This window comes from Protomyctophum bolini (assembly GCF_963924005.1).
Source record: "Protomyctophum bolini genome assembly, chromosome: 15".
In the NCBI taxonomy this organism is placed as follows: Eukaryota; Metazoa; Chordata; class Actinopteri; order Myctophiformes; family Myctophidae; genus Protomyctophum; species Protomyctophum bolini.
Genome location: NC_137876.1, coordinates 22,302,207 through 22,322,604, shown reverse-complemented (window position 1 = coordinate 22,322,604; position 20,398 = coordinate 22,302,207). Strand labels below are relative to the sequence as shown.

General features: G+C 47.0%; 2 protein-coding genes across 2 annotated transcripts in view; one reads left to right on the top strand and one right to left on the bottom strand.

Moving 5' to 3' along the window:
• The window catches only part of ralgapa2 (Ral GTPase activating protein catalytic subunit alpha 2), a 186,749-nt gene that overhangs the window by 115,195 nt on the left and 51,156 nt on the right, over nt 1–20,398 (bottom strand). The window contains 10 exon segments of the mRNA XM_080784277.1: nt 667–778; nt 2,823–2,971; nt 3,338–3,472; nt 6,707–6,913; nt 9,554–9,811; nt 10,650–10,858; nt 15,149–15,287; nt 16,356–16,471; nt 17,448–17,628; nt 18,493–18,536. Of these exon segments, the coding sequence (XP_080640403.1) occupies nt 667–778; nt 2,823–2,971; nt 3,338–3,472; nt 6,707–6,913; nt 9,554–9,811; nt 10,650–10,858; nt 15,149–15,287; nt 16,356–16,471; nt 17,448–17,628; nt 18,493–18,536 (1,550 nt within the window).
• On the top strand, nt 12,790–13,932 carry LOC308329150 (DNA excision repair protein ERCC-8-like; the record flags this gene model as incomplete). Its single annotated transcript, XM_080783355.1, has 1 exon — nt 12,790–13,932. One exon carries the CDS (start codon nt 12,790–12,792, stop codon nt 13,930–13,932), a length of 1,143 nt encoding a protein of 380 aa, XP_080639481.1.

Below are 20,398 nucleotides of genomic sequence, written 5' to 3'. Positions count from 1 at the left end.
GCGCACCCACACAGACGACGGTCTAAAAAACACCAGTGCCAACCAACACCAGGAGAGAGGAGGACGACGACGTTGGTGGCAGTGGTGGAAAAAGTACTAGCCGAATTCAGCAGATTCCGCAAGGGTGCCATTTTGGTTACATTTGTACAATCTCAAGAGTTATCGACCCGTTATGGTCATTCAGTGCTAGCTCTTTATGCATGTCTGGTCATATTATCCACTCATTTTGTAATGTCCATGGCAAAAATTTAATTTTGACAAAAAAATGTCCACCACAAGCCAGCATTGCGATGACACCTGGACACAACACAGGTTAATATAAGATCTGTCCTAGACCCACGTTTGGCTAGTTTGTGTGAATATAAATAGTGCATTTATATAGCGCCTTTATCCAAGGCGCTCTATTACATTCACCCATTGAGCGGGTGCAGGTGCTTCTCCCCTCCTCTGCCCCACTTTCCAGTCTCTTCACAACTGTACTTTCATAATGCAAGCAAACACTTATCACAGTTATTTTAATTATAGGCAGAGCTGCATTGCCTCTCATTTGTTTCAAAATGGTTTTGGGGGTGACTGACGGCTATTTTTTTTCCCGTTTTGGCATTCTCGGCACCCTCTGGTGGACAACACAGACATGTTACCGTACAACAACACATGGACACTGACCCTGAAGAGAATGGACGCCAGACTCTCAGCGAAGGAGTCTTTTCTTTGGTTCTCCTGCGGTCTCTTCATGACCGCCTCGGTGATCCTCAGGAGCACCTGCAGCAGCTGCTCCCTGTAGAACACACACACACACACACACACACACACCGTGCACAGTTCAGTTACATCCAATTATATTCAAAGCTTTATGTTTCACTTAGGAACTCCATGGGTGGAAGGCAGCGATTCTAGATAAGAGTCATACATCGTTTTTGACAACATAACATTGCGCGAACGAGCATGCACGTGTGTGTGTGTGTGTGTGTGTGTGAGAGGCGTTTGGGATTTGTTTCTGACCTGAGATCAGATTAAAAAAATGTCTTCTACATCCTGACAGTCTTCTGAAAAAGCTATGTTTCTATGTCAGTGGTTCTTCGATTTTTCAAAAGTAGCAGATCTACAAGCTCGTAGCGCGCCACTCGGTGGCGCGTTACGAGCTTGTAGATCTGCTATTTTTCAATAGCTAAAGCACAACATAATGCTAACACCAAAAGGGGCTCCCGCCCAAAATGGGTTAATTCTTTCCAGATACACTGTCAACATACTGTATATGCATATAACATAACAAAATAACTATAACCATATAAGGTGAAACAGAATTTTAAACAAAAATGTCACATTTTATTGGGGACCCACAGGATTTCTCTGGGACCCAGATATACAACAAGACCACCCCGTAGGTCCCGGGACCCATTACATTGAAAGTCTTGCACCATCACTGATTTGTGCAAGATTTTTGCTTCGGGCAAAAAGGCGCCCCCCCCCCCCCCCCCCCCCCCCCCCCCCCCCCCCGGCCATATAAATGCACCATTTCCCAAATTGTATGATCACCAGAGCTCACACTCACACACTATGATTTGATTTTGCTTCATGGAATGTCTGACAGAAAATGTGTTTGCTTAGACAAACACGCCACTATTACCTATGCATACGTTATCTGTATTCGTCCCGATATTGTATTTGGATGATAATCTCGGCCAGTGGCACGTTTTCACCCTTCTGACCTTACTTTCCATTAGGACTGGCGTTTACATGCTGAAATGGGCCCGGCGGCGTGTTCCTCTTTAGACAGACAGTTGGAGAAAATGGGGCAGGCTGCAGCAGTTTTGGGGTCGCAGTGAAGAGGATTGTAAATACATGTATGTGTGAAACATGTCCCCGTTTCACACAAAAGGGAATGAATCTGGTAGTTTGTTGTCGTGAGAGAAGGGAGGCAGCGGGGGGGGGGAGGGAGACGGATTGGACCGGTCTATTTTCAGTCCAGTGTCATTATAGCCCCAAAAAGTGGCCGTCGGGTGAAAACCTTGTATGTCCTAATCCGTTACTTAAATGCTAAAAAAAAGCCAACCTGTGATCCAATGGTACAAAATAACATATCATCTCTTTTTATGTTTTTTTTTGTGTGTAAATTAACACCCTACTACAGCGTCACACCAAAGCATCAAAAGTAGCAGATCCACAAGCGCGAAAAGCAGCACGAAGCGACACAGGACTCCTGATGAAGACCCAATGAAAAGCAGCACGAAGCGACACAGGACTCCTGATGAAGACCCAATGAAAAGCAGCACGAAGCGACACAGGACTCCTGATGAAGACCCAGTGAGATCGAACCGCTTTCAGCATCACAGAGTGTGCAGACTCTGTTCTTCTTTTTAAATATTCATGAGACCCACAGACAGACTATTTATGTTGGGGAATGTCATCATAGGGGAAGATTCAAATAAATCGTTAAAAACATTTTCGGAAATAGCAACAACAACAACAAAAAGCCCCGCATGTGTAATGGCCCCATGTGTCATTTCACATTCACAAGCCGACACATTAAGGACAACAATGGCAAGCAGACAGCCAGAGTTCTCTAAATTGTAGTACGATTTTATTTACAGTAGCCAGTCCCACAGGCATTGGCCTGTGTGTGGGGACCCCGGGGTGCTTACTGTACGTGGGCCAGAGTGTGTGTGTGTGTGTGTGCGTGCACTGACTGACCATGTCTGCGTGTTTCATTGGGTGCTCCATGATCATGTGAGTGCGGTGCGTGTGTGTGTCTATGAGTGCGTTTGCGCCTGTGTGTATGAGTGTGTGTGTGTGTGTGTGTGTACGTGCAGTCGTGCACTGACCATGTCTGCGTGTCCATGGTGTGCTCCATGATCATGTGACGGTAGATGCTGAGCACACCTCGACACACCTCCACCTGGTTGTCCAGCAGCTTGGGGACGTCCTGGCACGGCTCCAGCAGGAAGACGTTGGACGAGTTGGTCAGGAACACCTGGAACCCACGTCACAACGTCATGCTATTTGTTTACGCAATCCTGGGCGCTTACAATCTCTCCGCCAACCTGGGGAGAGCAACGGACTGACCTCATGCTTCCTTCCTTCGATGCATGAGGAGTCCGCTTCTTTTCACCTGACAGGGGGGGAGTTTCCCTGGTTGGACGTATAGCGTGTGGAAGGAACACGTTATTTCAACCAGTTCCTTTACCCCTACAGACCTGTAGTGTGGACTAGGGACTAGGACAGACCTGTAGTGTGGACTAGGACAGACCTGTAGTGTGGACTAGGGACTAGGACAGACCTGTAGTGTGGACTAGGGACTAGGACAGACCTGTAGTGTGGACTAGGGACTAGGACAGACCTGTAGTGTGGACTGGACTCCAGCCTTAACGTCTCGGTTCAGCTCCTCGGTCAGACAGCCCCGGTTGATGGCGCTGCTGAAGGAGTAGGTTCTGCCCCAGCTGGACGTGCGTCTGTGGCCGTGACTCTCCAACATCTGGAGGAGTTCAAGGACATTAACCCATTTAGGCATGACGTCGAAATGTAAACAAATAAATAAATGACAGTTTTCTGAAAAACCTCATGTTTCTGTATCAGTGGTGCTCAATATTTCACGTCAAGGACCCCAACAATCCTGCTACCCTAATAGACAGGGGTACATAAGCACATGGCCGTTTATCCAACAGCTTTCTCCGACCGAACCACACTTTTACCAGACATCTCTATATGCACAATAAATTCGCCACACTCCCAGAAAACATATAGACTACATTGCATTCGCCAAAAATGTCTTATTTACTGTTTAAATATTACTTTTCTGAAACACGCTATTGTTGCTCAACCTCTACAGCCTACGTCAGAATCGTCATGTTGGCGTCTACTACGCCAACTACGTTCACTTAACACATTCTGTACAAAACACGTCTGGAAACGTCATAAGGATCAGAACCGAGTGGTACCTTAGACGTCTGTGGACGTCCTAGCGACGTCCAAACGACGCGGGGCGAGATAATAATATTCAGAATTATTCCTTCTTTTTTTTTTGGCATTTCGCTTTTCGCTTGCCGTATGCTAACGCTCTGTGCAAATATTAGCTTGTCATTGACTCCCATGTTAGCGCGGCGGAAAGAATGACTCGTATCTCCTCATCCAGGGCGCTCTCCGTGGTGATGAATGGATCGATATGCTGGCGCTGCATTTCTGCTCCTCATCCGTCTCTCCCGCAAAATATGAACGCTTTTTGGAGTTTATATAAATATAGTAAGATGATCGGGGATTATGAGCTCACTTTGTCAAGTCAATTTTTTTAAGAAAGTGTTTCCGGTTCATGGCTTTCAGAGTAAAAGCGATCACTACTCTGGCGACTACTCTGGCACCCCGGAGCGTCTATTTTGATGCACTTCCTGTACTAGATGTGTTAATGGGGCCAGTCCTTCACAGTGACACACGCGTTAGATCAACCACGCGACCGGGATGGTTTCTACCCCTCAATGTCGTGCCTACTCTACACTGCCATCCGAAGGCCCCTCCCCCTTTCACTGCTCCTGTGTCGCCAACTACGTTCACTTAATGGGGCCAGTCCTTCACAGTGACACACGCGTTAGATGAACCACGCAACCGGGATGGTTTCTACCCCTCAATGTCGTGCCTACTCTACACTGCCATCCCAAGTCCCCTCCCCCTTTCAGCGACTCGAACAGCAGCTCCGTCCGAAAGCCCACAGCACTGCACAGCCCCACACATGTCACACACCCAAATGAATCGAATGAATGAATAAGGCGCTTATATAGCTTTTGCTCAGTGGATGGGACATTTACATTAAAAGCTATCGGATGGACGCGTGGATAACGGCATGGTTGTGTGCACTCGGAGGGAAAGGTTCCATATAGCTTCCATGCTAGCTGCTTCAGACTCAGGGGAGGGGAGTGAGATTGCCCGCCTCACGGGACTCCAGCGCGAAATAGCGCTTATGCAACAATTACCCTAAAAACAACACCTCAACTCAATGTCATTGTGAATAAGAATTTCGAGCGAAAAAAAAAAATTTGGCACGACACTTTCACCCAGTATGAAGCGAAATGTGGAAGCCGTGTGTGTCACACCAAAACGGGTGACCTATATAATCCTGTAACGCCGTGCATTCTGTGCTTGCGTGCGCATTTCCCAAATCTCACTGATTTATCCACACATCGCTCTGTGTGTGTGTGTGTGTGTGTGTATCACTACATTAGTTGCCTGTTCAAAACTAAACTACACTTTATGAAATCATTGTTGCAGCCTACACACATATATTCAGGCCCATTCAGAACACATTTCCCAAATCTCTGATTTATCCACACATCGCTCTGTGTGTGTGTGTGTGTGTGTGTGTGTGTGTGTGTGTGTGTGTGTGTGTGTGTGGGCGTGTGTGTGTGTCGCGTCGCCCTCCAGCTGCAATTGCGAGTGTGCGCTGTGTGCAGGGCACACTACTGAGTTTATAAACACAGCTGAAACATGAAGTCGAGTCTGTCAACTCCCGCAATTTCCTTCTTCCCATATTGCGCTGCAACGACACTGGGATGAGCCCGCCGAAGGCGGGCGAAATTCTAGTTATATGTAATTGGCCGCCGACCCCCATCTGAAAACAACATGTTGTTCCAGGGACACCCCAGAAGCAAAGATTTGAAAACGTTCACTCTGAAAGAATATATATTCGAAAGTTTGCGCTACATTGTCATGATGATTTTTTTTTAAATAGCAGAACTACAAGCTCGTAGCTATGAGCTTGTAGATCTGCTAGTAGATCAGAATGTTTAAAACACCAAAAGGGGTTCCCGTCAAGAATGGGTTAATGTCCCACGTGTCATTCAGCTGTACATTACAATCCATAAAAAGAACGTTATCGTATAGGCTCTGGCCTGATGCGTTGCATGTTTGAGTCCAGTTCATGACGACCTTTTGCTGCCTGTCTCTCCCTCTCTCTCCCTCCCTCTTTCTTGTCCAATAAAGGCACAAAAGCCAAAAACAAATCTATACAAAAAAGAGGTTAATAATGAATAGTTTCAGAAAGACAACCCTGTGTCTAAACTTGTCAATCTAGGTGGAAGAAATATGAATAAAATACCTGCATGTTGCCAGGTTCATTTAGTTGACCTGGCATTCTATAGTTTCAATGTACAGTATATATTAATTAGACTGATGAACGGTAATTGGTTTACCTATGGATGACGTGGATCATGTGAATGAGAACGTGATTGGATGAAGTGAATCGTGTGAATGAGTGTGATTGGATGAAGTGAATCATGTGAATGAGAACGTGATTGGATGAAGTGAATGATGTGAATGAGAACGTGATTGGATGAAGTGAATGATGTGAATGAGTGTGATTGGATGAAGTGAATCATGTGAATGAGAACGTGATTGGATGAAGTGAATCATGTGAATGAGAACGTGATTGGATGAAGTGAATCATGTGAATGAGCACGTGATGCCGATGCTGCCCAATGAAGGCCGGCAGCAACTGCACTGAGTTTCCTGATTGAACTTGCTCATAGTACAATTTCTATGCATTTTTTATGAATCACTTCGTGTTTACTTTGCTTTACGGTCACTTACAGTCGCTCTGGTTTAAGATCATCTGCTGAATGCCTAAATTGTTAAATTGTAAATGCGAATGCTAGAACCCCAAACGATGCCTGTGTGTGTGAGAGAGAGTGTGCGTGTGTGTGTGTGTGTGTGTGTGTGCGGTCACCTGTGCGTGCGTGCTGTCGGCCTCGGTGGTGCTCAGCAGCGGTTGACCTCCGACCACCACCTCCACCTCCTCCTCCTCTTCCTCCTCCTCCCGACTTCCCTTGTCGGGCTCGGACATGAACATGGGCTTGTCCTGCAGAATCCACTTCCTGTACACTTTGATCACCTTCCGGGTCGCCGAGGCCTCACACGAAGGCAGCAGGAAGGCCTGGGCGTGGGGATTGGAATGGACACAAATTGACACTTATCAGCCCACGGACCCCCATTAGAAAATATATGCCAGGGGACCCCCCCCCCCCCATAAAAGAGATGATTTTCACGTCTCTAGCAGTGATTCTCAACCATTGTAATTTCAACGACCCCCAGTTTGACATGCATCTACGGACCCCCATTCAATGACATTTCTATCTCTGGGACCCCCAGTTTATATTGTAAATTCAATGTTAATTTAACTCTTAACAATCTGTGGTTCCATTTGTACAAACTCTCAGAGTTACAGACCCATTTGGTTCCAAACTATCCTTTAGCTGGGGACCCCCTGGAACTCCGTCACAGACCCCTGGGGGTCCCTGGACCCTACTTTGGGAATCACTGTCATAGAATATTGTTGCTTTCAGGGCAGAACACCTAAAGGACAACTTCACCCCTTTTAATTATTTTGCAACCAGAGCTGATTTGAATGATGTTTAGGACACAAGAAAAACTTTCCTGGGGGTTTCATGTGTGTAATATGTTTTTGTTTTTTAGATACCGGTAGATATTTTAGTCATGACCAAAAACCTGTCGTGAAAATGTGCTCTCACTTCCTTCCTGGACTACAAAGTCACACCTCCATGCAGCCTGCCCCCTCTCCACAAGGAGGGGAAGTGCACTAAAGCATTATGGGCATTGTAGGAATTCAGCAATCCAGTCAAACCCTATAGTCAAACACACACACTTCATTATTCTTCTGGCCATAGGGTGCAAATTTCAAACTGTGCTCCAATTATCTACTACTAATACTATTGATATTGAGTGGCTGCAGTTTCTTCCAGCGGTTAAATGTCCCTTTAACTTTTTGTTTTTGTTTCGAAAATTAACGCCCTACTTGATCATACCACAGCGTCACATAAAAGTGTTAAGAATAGCATATCTTTAAGCTTGTCAACATTTGGTAGTTTTGCATTTGAATCCTGAAAGGTAAGAGTTTTCGGTCATATGAGGTTTCCATCTGACATGAGATGATATATCAATTCTGGAGACAATGTTTGGCAGGCTGCAAGACACAGCTTGCCGTTGTGTGTCATCTCTTTGTCTCTGCTGGCAGTCAAAGTCACTGCTACCAGAAGCCATAGAATGAAGAATGTAAACACACATGTAGTTGTGCTGTGGTTCCCAGACTTTTTCATGTCAAGGACCCCCGGAAATTAACACTAATAACCCTGCGGGCCCCCCTATAGAAAATATATTCCAGGGACCCCCATAAGAGAAGATTTTTACGGCTCTGGGCCCCGTCAGGGTCCATTTGGTTTGCTGTAGACTTGAAGCTCAAGTACATTAGCCAACTGAAGTACATGCATGGCGTCACATGTACATGTCTAAAGAAAATCACAGAACCATAGCCTTGTTTACACTCATTTTAACTGAACTTCAACATGCAGGGTCTGCGTGTGGCGAGTGTGTACGGTATGTGTGTGTTCGCAAACATCATCATCATCATCCTTCCTGCAGTTCCAACAAACGGCCACCAGAGGGCGATACAGTACTAGGTTCTACAAACACAAATCACAGCTAACATTAAAACCAATGTCAATGTGGTTCAACCCAGGGGGGCAGTCAGACGGATATTTTGTGAAGCCACTAAGGAAATGAAAGTTCATATAATGGCCTGTTGTGGCGCTCTCACTGGGCTCAGAAAAACCCATAGCCCCATAGAAGTCCATGTATTTTGGCCCAACTTCACCTAGACTGTATTACCTTAATAAACATGGTCATGAATACTTTTTTCTTCCAGTCACTAGTTTAAAGTCTCATTTCTAATGTCATAATATTCTTTTTGGAAAATTATGGTCCCATTTATTAAAAAAATGACCATAAAGTCGCGCATGTTCTGAGGGGCGTGGCTACCGTTACAGTCTATGAACGGGATCCCCCTCCCACTCGAGTCAAAATAAAAACCAACGAAGAAGAAGGGGGGAAGTCCCGCCTCGTTGTCTGGGCCAGCCAATGGCCAGCTGGGCCAAAACGGATCTAGAAAGATGGCGACTTACAATACAAGGACTGACAGGCTTCATTTTAAGTTCATGTTAGACCCGCGGAACGCTTTGTCCATATTTTTTACAGTCTATGGTTCAACCACATCCTCGAACAGATAAAGACTTTAATAAAACCATTAAAACTGGCAAAGCATCTGTGTCAAATCACACCTGTGTGAAGTGAGGGGTGCTCTTATCATCATACATCATGTCGATTTGCTCAGACACATTTGACGTACATTCTGAATTAATTGTCAATGGCAATTTAATGTTTCTGTAGGACGAAAATAGACGATTTGCTTGTCCACATAAGACGCAAATTCTCCATTCATCGTCAATGGGAATTTAATGTTTCTGTAGGACGAAAAGTCTACACTAATAGCTGAATATACCCCTCTTCAACCCATTTTGGGGCGGGAACCCCTTTTGGTGTTAGCATTAAGTTATGCTTTAGCTATTGAAAAAATATATGAAAAATCGAAGAACGCCTGACGTATAGATATATCTGATCTCAGGTCAGAATGGAAAACTGTCAGGATGTAGACGACATTCTTTTAAGAATCTGATCTCAGGTCAGAATGTGTTAAATGCACTCGTGCCCGGTGCATGCCAACCTGGTGGAAGACCTCGTTGACAAAGTTGACGTTGTCCCGCGTGGACAGCAGGATGCCGTGCACCATGTCGTACACGCAGCGGTGCTCCTCCTCCACGCTGCACAGGGACGAGTCGCTGGGCCGCCGGTCCGACAGCGTGCTGCTGTTGGAGTGGTTCTGCCCGGGCTCTCCGCTCGGCCCGTTGGGCTCGCTGGCCTCCGGCCACGACGACGAGGAGGCCTTCTCCTTCTCCTGACTGCTGCTGCCTGCAGTGACAGTCTGCGCATGTACACACACACACAGACACACAGACACACACACACACACACACAACACAGTGAACACACACACACACACTTCGATGTCTTTATTTGAAACCACAAATTACAATTAATTTTTACAAGGAAACAAATATAACGGGGTTGACAGTTCATGTTCACTTAAGGATACACATGGCACCTCCTTCTCCACACAGACAAAACTGCCTATAGCAGCGGAAACAGAACAGTATTTGGCAAGTTGTTTGGCGTTGCTTTTTGTCATGCCAGCTATTCTTCACACACACAGTCACACACACACATTTCGATTTCTTTATTTGAATCCACAAATTACAATTAATTTTACAAGGAAACAAATATAACGGGGTTGACAGTTCATGTTCACTTAAGGATACACATGGCACCTCCTTCTCCACACAGACAAACTGCCTATAACAGACGAGACAGAACAGTATTTGGCAAGTTGTTTGGCTTTGCTTTTTGTCATGCCAGCTATTCTTAGGCCACTCATGGTCAGTTTATGCACATGGCCCAAGCTTCCGAATATCAGTATGGCAAATCTACAACGATACCCCAAGTTTGTTATGCTTCCAAGTAATGGTTGATACTTAGAATATTTATCTTGGAATGCCACACACACACACACACACACACACACACACACACGCACGGATGATGGCACCCGAAGCACCCACCTGGATGAGTTTAGGGAGGGTAACCGAGGCACCCACCTGGATGAGTTTAGGGAGGGTAACGGAGGCACCCACCTGGATGAGTTTAGGGAGGGTAACCGAGGCACCCACCTGGATGAGTTTAGGGAGGGTAACCGAGGCACCCACCTGGATGAGTTTAGGGAGGACCTCGGTGCCGTTCTTGGCGCCGGGCGCCAGGGAGGCGGCGCTGACGTACTTCTTCTCCAGGAAGAAGGTGACCAGCCAGGTGATGAAGGCCACGCGGGGAGCCAGGTACTGGTCCCTGGTGCAGAAGGTGCTCTCGTTGTTCCTCGTCACGGGGACATACAGGGGTTTGGGTCTGTGGTGAGGAAGATCTGATGAGAGAGGACGGAGAGAGAGAGAATCAGAAGCAGTAGACGGGGTGTGACAACGGCATGTCGGCATGGATCCCATATGGACCTCACCTCGGACGTCACTTGGCCAGCCTGTTAACCCATTCTGTACGGGAACCCCTTTTGGTGTTTTAACTAAGCATTATGTTCAGGGCTGCACATAAGCGGTTGCGCCGGTGCGCATGCGCCGTCAAAATGCATAATGCGCTGTCAATCAAGCGCCGGGAAGCGCTTCTGCGTACCAACAGCTGGGGCCGCACAGAATGATTATCATGGCCAGAATACTAGTAAATTCTGTGGCGAGAGCATTTCCCACTGACTGCCACTCAAAGTAGCTACTACTGGCTAATCACAGCACGTCTTGCACAAGTTTACTGGCCATTGTGGCTAATCACAGCACGTCCTTAGTCAAACGAGGGAGGATTCCATGCTGCTCACTGCTTGTTTTCCGGGTGCTGGAGCAAGTTGCTCGTGTGCGATGCCGTCTCTCACGGACTGGCACTGCTGCTGCACAATATGAAGCTTATCAACATGACAGCAGCGTGTCCCGACATACCGTCCCTTATTATCGTAAAGTCGGGTAGTGTACACTGTTTATTTTGCACCGAGGAGCCATGTGTGTCTGACTGTCTGACTCTGTGTTGACTGTGTAGTGTCTACATCGCCTCAAAACAAAAGGGAAGCCTGACGTATGCTTCGCCGTACGACGTGCCGTATGTTAAACAAATAGCCGATCTGCAAGCTCACAACGTGTCGCCTCCGCAACACGTTGTGAACTAGTAGATCGGCTATTTAAATAAAATAAATAAATAAAAGTATCTAAATATTGCTTTGATGCTCATATTATCCTTATTTAGTATTAGGAAGTTTGTATCAGAATATGCATATATTTATGTTATACTTTAGCTATTGAAAAATAGCAGATCTACAAGCTCATAGTGCGTCACCGAGTGGTGCGCTACGAGCTGGTAGTTCTGCTATTTATTTGTAATCGTGAAAATGTGGCACAAATCTTTTTCTTTTTTTTTGACGTCAGGCCTAAATGGGTTAAAGGACAACTTTAGTTTTTTTCAACCAAGGTTCATGTTTTAGGTTGTTATTAGAGAAACTAAAGATCACAGGATCTATTGAATGTGACAAACTGACTATTGAGCCTATACACACAGTATAAGCCTTCCCCCAGTAGGCTATCTTCATATTCAGTAGATCCCGTGATCTTCTGTGGCCAGATTCCTGGGGTTTATTAGGACTATAGTAAATAATAAAAAAATAAATGACCATAACATTTTTTTTTTTTAAATACATATTTAGCCCCATGCTTGAATGCCCCCGCCCCCCTGTCAAAAAGAGCTAAAATCCCTAAAATGAAAGAAAGCAGCAAATGAAAAAAATCATCTTTTACTTTCTCTAATAACAACCTAAAACATGAACCTTGGTTGAAAAAAACTAAAGTTGTCCTTTAAGTAAAGTCTGATTGGTCAAAATAAGTTAGTTTCGAGGGGGAAGTACATACTACGTCAGTCCCCGCCAGGTCTGGGAACGACACTACCATATTAGGGAGATCAACAGGAATCGGCTTCCCTAATTGGCCAACCTGACCCCAGCGGCGATACGGATTGGTCGAGTTTTGCAAGAGGTTTGTGCCGCTGAACTCAAATATAACTCAATGACAAAACGATGGGCTTCGATAGGCTGGACGGAACATATGGCCGACACCCAGGGTGTCCATACACACCGGAGTCATTTCGTGCAATGTGCTTTATGCCTTTTATACGTCAGACACCCAAAGATGGTTCAAGCCCAATAACCGTGCGCCTGTTTCGGAGGTGCATTTTCGATGACCTTTAAAAATCAGTTGTGATTTGTGTGTTTAACACAACGACACTATTCCCAGTTTTACGCAGGCAGAAGTAATGTCGGGTTTTCAGTCGGGACGACAGGCTGAGCCCCGGCGTCCGATACGTGCAGAACCAACCCGGGGGATCCTCAGCCTGGAACTGAGCGCCGACCGGGACGTGCAAAGAGTCCACTGCGGCGGCGTCAACAGCCTCGACATCGACGCCACAGGAGGCCGATACCTGCTCTCCGGCGGAGCGGACGGCGTGGTGGCCGTGTACGACCTGGAGAACCTGGCCGTCCGCACCGTGGGCAAGGCCGGCAGGCACCACGCCCACGCGTTCGGCGTGGAGGCGGTCCAGTGGTATCCCCGCGACGCGGGCATGTTCGTCTCCAGCTCCCTCGACGGCACCGTGAAGGCGTGGGACGCCGAGACGCTGACGCCCGCCGAGGTCTTCCGCTTCCGCGGACGCGTCTTCTGCCACCACATGTCTCCCGTCGCCGCCGGGAGACACAGCCTCGTCGCGGTCGGCACCGAAGGCCCCGAGGTGCGGCTGTGCGACCTGAAGTCGGGCTCGCTCGCTCACGCGCTCCGGGGCCACGGGGCCGAGGTCCTGTCCGTGCGCTGGTCGCCCCGGCACGAGCACGTCCTGGCGACGGCCGGCGCCGACGGCGGGGTGAGGGTGTGGGATGTGCGGCGGGCCGCCGGCAGTCTGTTCGCACTCGACCGGCGCGACGGGGACAAATCCAAAGCGACCGCCGCCACCGCATCGGCCCACGGCGGCAGAGTGAACGGCCTGTGTTTCAGCGGCGACGGCCTCTTCCTCCTCTCCACGGGAACGGACGACCGCATGCGACTGTGGAACAGCGCCACGGGAGAGCAGGCGCCAGTGAACTACGGGGAAGTGTCCAACGGGAGTCGTCGCAGAGGGTTGAAGTTCGCCGTGTCCGGCGGCCGCGGCGGCCGCGCCGGCAGCGAGTGTGTGTTGGTGCCGCGCGGCAGCTCGGTGGCGGTCTACGCCATGCACACGGGGCAGATGGTGGCGCTGCTGAGAGGGCACTACGGCAACGTGGACTGCTGCCACTTCCACCCCGACCACCAGGAGCTGTACAGCGGAGGGAGAGACTGTAACATATTGGCCTGGGTGCCGCTCCGCCACCGGCCAGACGCGGAGGACAATCCTGCCTTCAGAGACTCGTGGAGCAGTGATGAAGACTAGTGTCGTTCTCCCCCCGTATTGTCGAGCCAGACACCTCCCATCTCCACATTTCATGTTTTCGCGGGAATAAACGTGATCATACAGAGTAGTATGATCAATAAACTTGATCACACTACAGCCGAGCGTTTTGAGCTTGTACAAGTAGATCTGCGACTTTTGCTGTTTTGGACATTGGCGGTTTCCATCCACCCCCGCACATTGTGCAGGTGCCTGTCTCTGAAGACGCATGCAGCAGTTTGTTTGATTGATTGATTGATTGAATACTTTATTATTCAGAAATGTAAACCGTAAAGAGTACATACAGTCAAACACTTAGTCTAAAAGGAGAACACTGACAAAATGTCCTTTGCGGTCTTGTATGTCCAAATGTTTCTCAATATCAGCTTTGTCGCCCAGGCCTGGAAAACGGCAACCCATTGTCCCCGTGCCAAAAACGGAAGTGGAGCAGGTCAGTGACTTTAAATATCTGGGAACGACCAACGACAATAAACTCACCTTTCAGACCAATGCAGATACAAAAAGTCAAGGCAGCGGCTTTATCTTCTCAGGAAAGTATACAATTAGGCATTAACAGTGTTTGTACGAATTAAGTGATGTAAGGCAAGGGATATTTTTTAAGTATTGCTGTGTAGCTAAAGTAGCTAAGTACAGCTTTTAAGTAGCTATATATAACTAAACCATTCAGATGACTAAAATATGACTATAAATTAACACTAGAACTCACTGGTAACTGTGACAAAAGAACAGGCCCCGGTCCAAATTATGAACCTTTCAATAGGACTGCTGTATTTGAACAGATAGTTAGACTTGTTTCAGAGAAAACCATCTAAGATTCTAGACCTCAAAGGACAAAGTCTCAAGTTCAAAATGCACCCCCAGCTGGCCTCGGTAATGTTACGAGTCACGGCGGCATTCCAGCAACGCAAGCCAAACACCAGCACACCTGCAGTCTTTACCTAATAAATACCGATACACACGTTTCAAATATGTGTGTCCACATAAACAAGAATTTTAGTACAAAAGGGACATAAACACTGCTGACGCAGCCGAGACAATTGGAAAACGGCCAGTCACAAAGTGCCAAGACACAACAGAACATTGCTACATACAATACAGCTGACATACTTGTCATACAAAGCAGACAACAATCCCGGATAAAGGAAACAATGCCTATACACACACATACACAACACGCACACGCGCACTCTCTCTTTACCTAATAAAGGCTTATAGAGGTTGGTGAGCTTGGTGAAGGAGGGGAAGAGGTGTGGAAGGTAGTACTTCTTGAAGAGGCTGAAGAGGAACCTGAAGCCAGAGTCCTGGTTCTCCTTGTTCTTCCATTCTAAACTGGACGCCTGAGGGAGACATGAACACAACAGAACAGACACCAGGAGAAGGTCACATGTCTGGGGACAGGATTAAAACGACCGAAAAACACGTTTACAGTATCATGATGATGTTTTAGTAATATTGTTCCTGTATATCCTAGAAAATGCCTCTTTAAAGAAAAAAAAGATACGCTATCTTCGCCACGCAACATGCTTCCATAGAATCCAAATGACTGGAATCAGTCATAGCAACTATAATGGGTGTGTTGCAGGGTTTAATGCTCATTAGAAGCAGTGTAGGTTTGGCTTAAAATCAGGGTTCATGTTGCGGTTTGGAGTCCAGGGCCTGTCTGACTTTGCCGCATGTCTCCCCCCCCCCCCATCTCTCTCCCCATTTCCTGTCTAATTACTGTAAACTGTACCCTATCAATAACCCTCCCCCCAACATTTTTCTTCCAGGGTTCTTTACCTTTAACATAATTATGGCTATAAGACAACTATTCCGTCAGGTGCTACTGGAAATGACGTGTATTTTTAACACTGGATCTAACTTGAGGCGAGAACATGAGAATCCTGCGTGAATTTGTGACACCACAGAAATACTGCCCCCTGCAGTAAATGTACAAGATCATCTTTCACATGATTTGGTTTTATTAATGACATTTAATGCAGAGTTGATGCACGAATCAGCCAGAGCGCCGGGACTTTTCATAAACCCTTTACTAAATTGTTAACTTTCGAAAGGTCATGGATATTGCTCATGTCTCAAAGTGACTGTCTGTCTCCCCTGGGGGCTTTCATCACCATACGAACCCTGATAAACCCACTTGAACCTCATATACTTTAGTTGGAGACGAGAGGGGGGGGGGTCTATCATTGCAGAATTAGTTTTTGAGGGGCACTAGCCCTTCCTACTGTATATTAAAATAATGTAGTGTAGATTTTTGTCCTACGCAAACACTAAATTCCCATTGACAATGAATGGAGAATTTATGTGTCTGAGCAAATCGACATTTTATAGGTCATGAGTCATGACGATGTTCGATGATAAGAGCGGCCCTCACTTCACACGGGTGTGATTTGTTTTTGTATTACCTGGATGACCATGAACTTGAGCATGGTCTGGAGGATGTAGCAGGTCTGGTCATCGGCCACCTTCTCACCCACCACCGCCGGGACCAGAGGGGTGATCTCTTCAGGAACTACCTTGGCTGCGCACACACACACACACATTGGAGAAGGAGTTATATATGATGTGTATCCATTATGTACTACTGTATATGATGTGTGTATAGAGGTTATGCGTGTGACATCATCATCATCATACCCGGAGGTTATGCGGAAACCGGAAACGCCTACCGAGTGGCAAAAAACCGACTTTCTGTCCTCGACAGCCCATACAGCCAAACAGAAAAGTCCTAACTTTAATGGACAATAAATTAACTTTGCCACTCACTTTGCCATTCACTTTATGCATGTCCATACCCTCTCTATAGCAATAGGCGACCCAATAGGCGACCCGCGGAGTGCCCGCTTGTGGCCCCCTGGAAGATCTATTTTTCCTCGACCTTGCGCGTGCGGACTCGGCCCCGCAGCCTGGTACGCTAGTCGAAATATGAGCCCTTGAGGAAAATGAATTGGGGAACCCTGCTCTATAGTGTCCAGTATGTTAGTACTAGCCTCGGAAACCCAGACGTTTTTATTTCCAGGGAGAAAGAAAAAAATCTGGGTCCAAGTCCACTTCAATTTGGCATAGAGTAGCGCAAACATCGTAATTAGTCTCATGTCGCGCAGCTGCGCATACGTTTCTCCCGGCGGATCCTGCCGGGAGCTGCCTTTATGCTATGAAAAGCATAGGTGAGTTCCAGGCTATGTTAGTGTACTGACCGTCAGGGGGGTTGGAGAAGGGGTTGTAGATGATGGTGTCCAGTATGTTAGTGTACTGACCGTCAGGGGGGTTGGAGAAGGGGTTGTAGATGATGGTGTCCAGTATGTTAGTGTACTGACCGTCGGGGGGGTTGGAGAAGGGGTTGTAGATGATGGTGTCCAGTATGTTAGTGTACTGACCGTCGGGGGGGTTGGAGAAGGGGTTGTAGATGATGGTGTCCAGTATGTTAGTGTACTGACCGTCGGGGGGGTTGGAGAAGGGGTTGTAGATGATGGTGTCCAGTATGTTAGTGTACTGACCGTCAGGGGGGTTGGAGAAGGGGTTGTAGATGATGGTGTCCAGTGTGCACGGCCCTCGGGACGAGGGCACGGCAGGGAAGCCCGGCACCAGGCAGGCGAAGATGAGGAACTGCTCCTCGGCACAGTTGTCCCGCAGCGCCTGTAGCCACAGCAGGAAGAGGCGCATCCCCTCGCAGCGGATCTGCACAGAGGCCACACACAAGGACAGAGAGGATTGATTTAAATGCCATTTCATTCGTTTGCCCCTTTTTTCGTGCCTGCTGTGCTGGCAGGCTTTTCTTTTCTAACCCATTTAGGTCCGACGTCGAGAAAAAGAAGAAAAAAAAAACGTTCGCTCTGAAAGAATATATACTTATTCAAAGATTCGTGCCGCATTTTTACGATTTTTCAAAAATAGCAGACCTATGAGCTTGTAGATCTGCTATTTGTCAATAGCTAAAGTATAACAGAAGGTTCATGATATAGAACGGGATCGCTGTGATCCATTTTCCGACAGCTCCCGTTGCTGGGCAACGCCTTGTTCAGAGCTCCCGGGCATGTTTTGCACATGCGCGCAGCCATTCACTTCCTTGTTTACTTACAGGCCAGCCAATCTTGCCATTATCTTTTCAGAGTAAAATATGCCCATCTGCTCGGCACACTAGTGCCTTTATTCTGACAAACTCTGGCAGCATCATAAAGGATAATATATATATATATATATAATGTATTTATTATATTGTAAAGAATCACACCCGTGTGAAGTGAGGGGCATGAACAACTGAATTCATGCGATTGGTTGGATACATTTACGTCATATTTGGTGGACATTTGACCCAATTTCTCCTTTCATTGTCAATGGCGAACATGAGACGTGTGGGGACAAAAGCTGTATACAGGAGGGGCCCTCAAAAATAAACGCAGCAAATGTCACGGTGTTTATGAGGTGACAGTACTTCATGTGTGAAGTACTGGTGTCTGAAAGGCGGCGTACGGTGGTACTGTAGCTGGAGAAAAGGAAAGGACACATTCCTTTGTGTGTGTGGAAAGTGAAATACCATCTCACCTTGAACGAGTTGCCAGTGTGCAAAACCTTTTTCAGAATAGAACCTAGAGAGAGAGAGAGAGAGAGAGAGAGAGAGAGAGAGAGAGAGAGAAGAAAGAAGCCATTGTCAAAGACTTTCTTTACAAACCTTTAACCCATTTTGACCTGGGAACGATTCTGCAAATGTCTTCTATGTCTGACTGTTTTCTTGAAAAAGCTATGCTTTTCTAATTATGTCAGTCGTTCTCAAACACTTTCATGTCACTTTTCACGATTCTTCAAAAACAGCAGACCTACAAGCTCGTAGCGCGCCACTCGGTGGCGCGCTACGAGCTTGTAGAGCTGCTATTTCTCAATAGCTAAAGCATTACATAATGCCGACACCAAAAGGGGTTCCCGCCCAGAATGGGTTAAAGTACATTCATGCCAGCCCGCTCTTCTCCACCTGCTGCAAAGTGGACGCGCTGAGGGACGCGGACGCTCGCCACGTCCACCCGAGGTATGTCGTCAACCTTGACGGACGGACGGACGAGACAACGGGCGGAGCGGAAAACGGCGCTGCTCGTTGTTGGCCTGATGGAAATGGAAATCAATCGGCAGCGACGTGCGGCCATAAATCCCCAGCCGCGTTTAGTTTAGTTGGCCATAATCAAATGAGACATTGCTCTGATTGCTAAATGACTTGGGTGGAACGTGTGTGTGTGTGTGTGTGTGTGTGTGTGTGTGCGCGTGTGTGTGTGTGTTATGTGAGGCGGGCTCTCGCTCTGCTCTCATCAGGTCGAATCGATGACGTTCTGTGCTTCTTAAATGAAGGACAAATACATTGATTATCCAACACTTCTTCCGAGGGAAGAGATTGGAAACAGTCCAGGCAGAGGTAGACGCAAAGATCAATGTTCTTCGGCTAAGTAATAGTTTGGGTTAAAAGCCTGTCAAGTCGTAGCTTTAAGGAGCCGCTGACCGGCCTGTTCAACCATGGCTGTTGTGGTGCGCCGTCTATAATCTCGTCGAGAATTGTCTTTCGGTAAAGGTCCTCTGATGAGGACATCTGTCGTGAGTCATTGACGAGCTGTCAGAAAAGGGGAGTTTGTCTGAAAGTTGCCTGCAGGAGTTTTTACATTTGAGCTGAGGTGTGAACCTTTATTCTAAGAGCGCCGTGGTCATTAGCCATTGTGCTCAGTTACTTATGTATTATTATATTTATTAGCACATAAAGAGTTAAAATCACACACAAAGAGTGAAAATCAGCTGGTGATGTCAACAACGTGACGTCACAGACGTTACCTGCTCAAGCGGACAGACGGCTAAATCGGCATCGTAAATAATCAGGAATTACGACGGCATCACGGCCTGCCAAAATAGATGTCAATCGACTAAATCAACTGTATATTATTTTAGTCTATGCATATAGTCTATACATATATATACATTTCACATGACTAAAACTAGCTAGAAGGGGGTTAAGACCCCCTTCTACTCGGGAGTGACAAGACCCGAGGGGAGGGTCAGAACCGTGCGCGAGATCTGAGCCGAGGCGACTTCTTTCCCGCGAAAACGGCCGGCGAACACGATGGATAATAATTGAGGTTACATGCTTCCTTCCGACACGCGTGGGACTGAAACCGCGGCAGCGTGATTCAATTACTCATTTGCATTTCAAATGAAGCACTCATTTGCATTTTCATTTACTTCCCCCTTCCAAGAGTAATTATTTTCTCCTCAACGGCGGATAGCTTGAGCAGGATAGCGGAAAGAGAGAATCTGCTTTTCTTCACTTGATTCCAGAAGTTGCATTGAGGGGGAATAGACTTGGCCTTGCATTACTTGCAAGGCACGGACACAGGACTTAATGGGTAGGTATCATTAATATTTTTTAATGAATACATTAGAATTGTTAACTAATCTGTATAGTAGAGTGTTGGAAGTA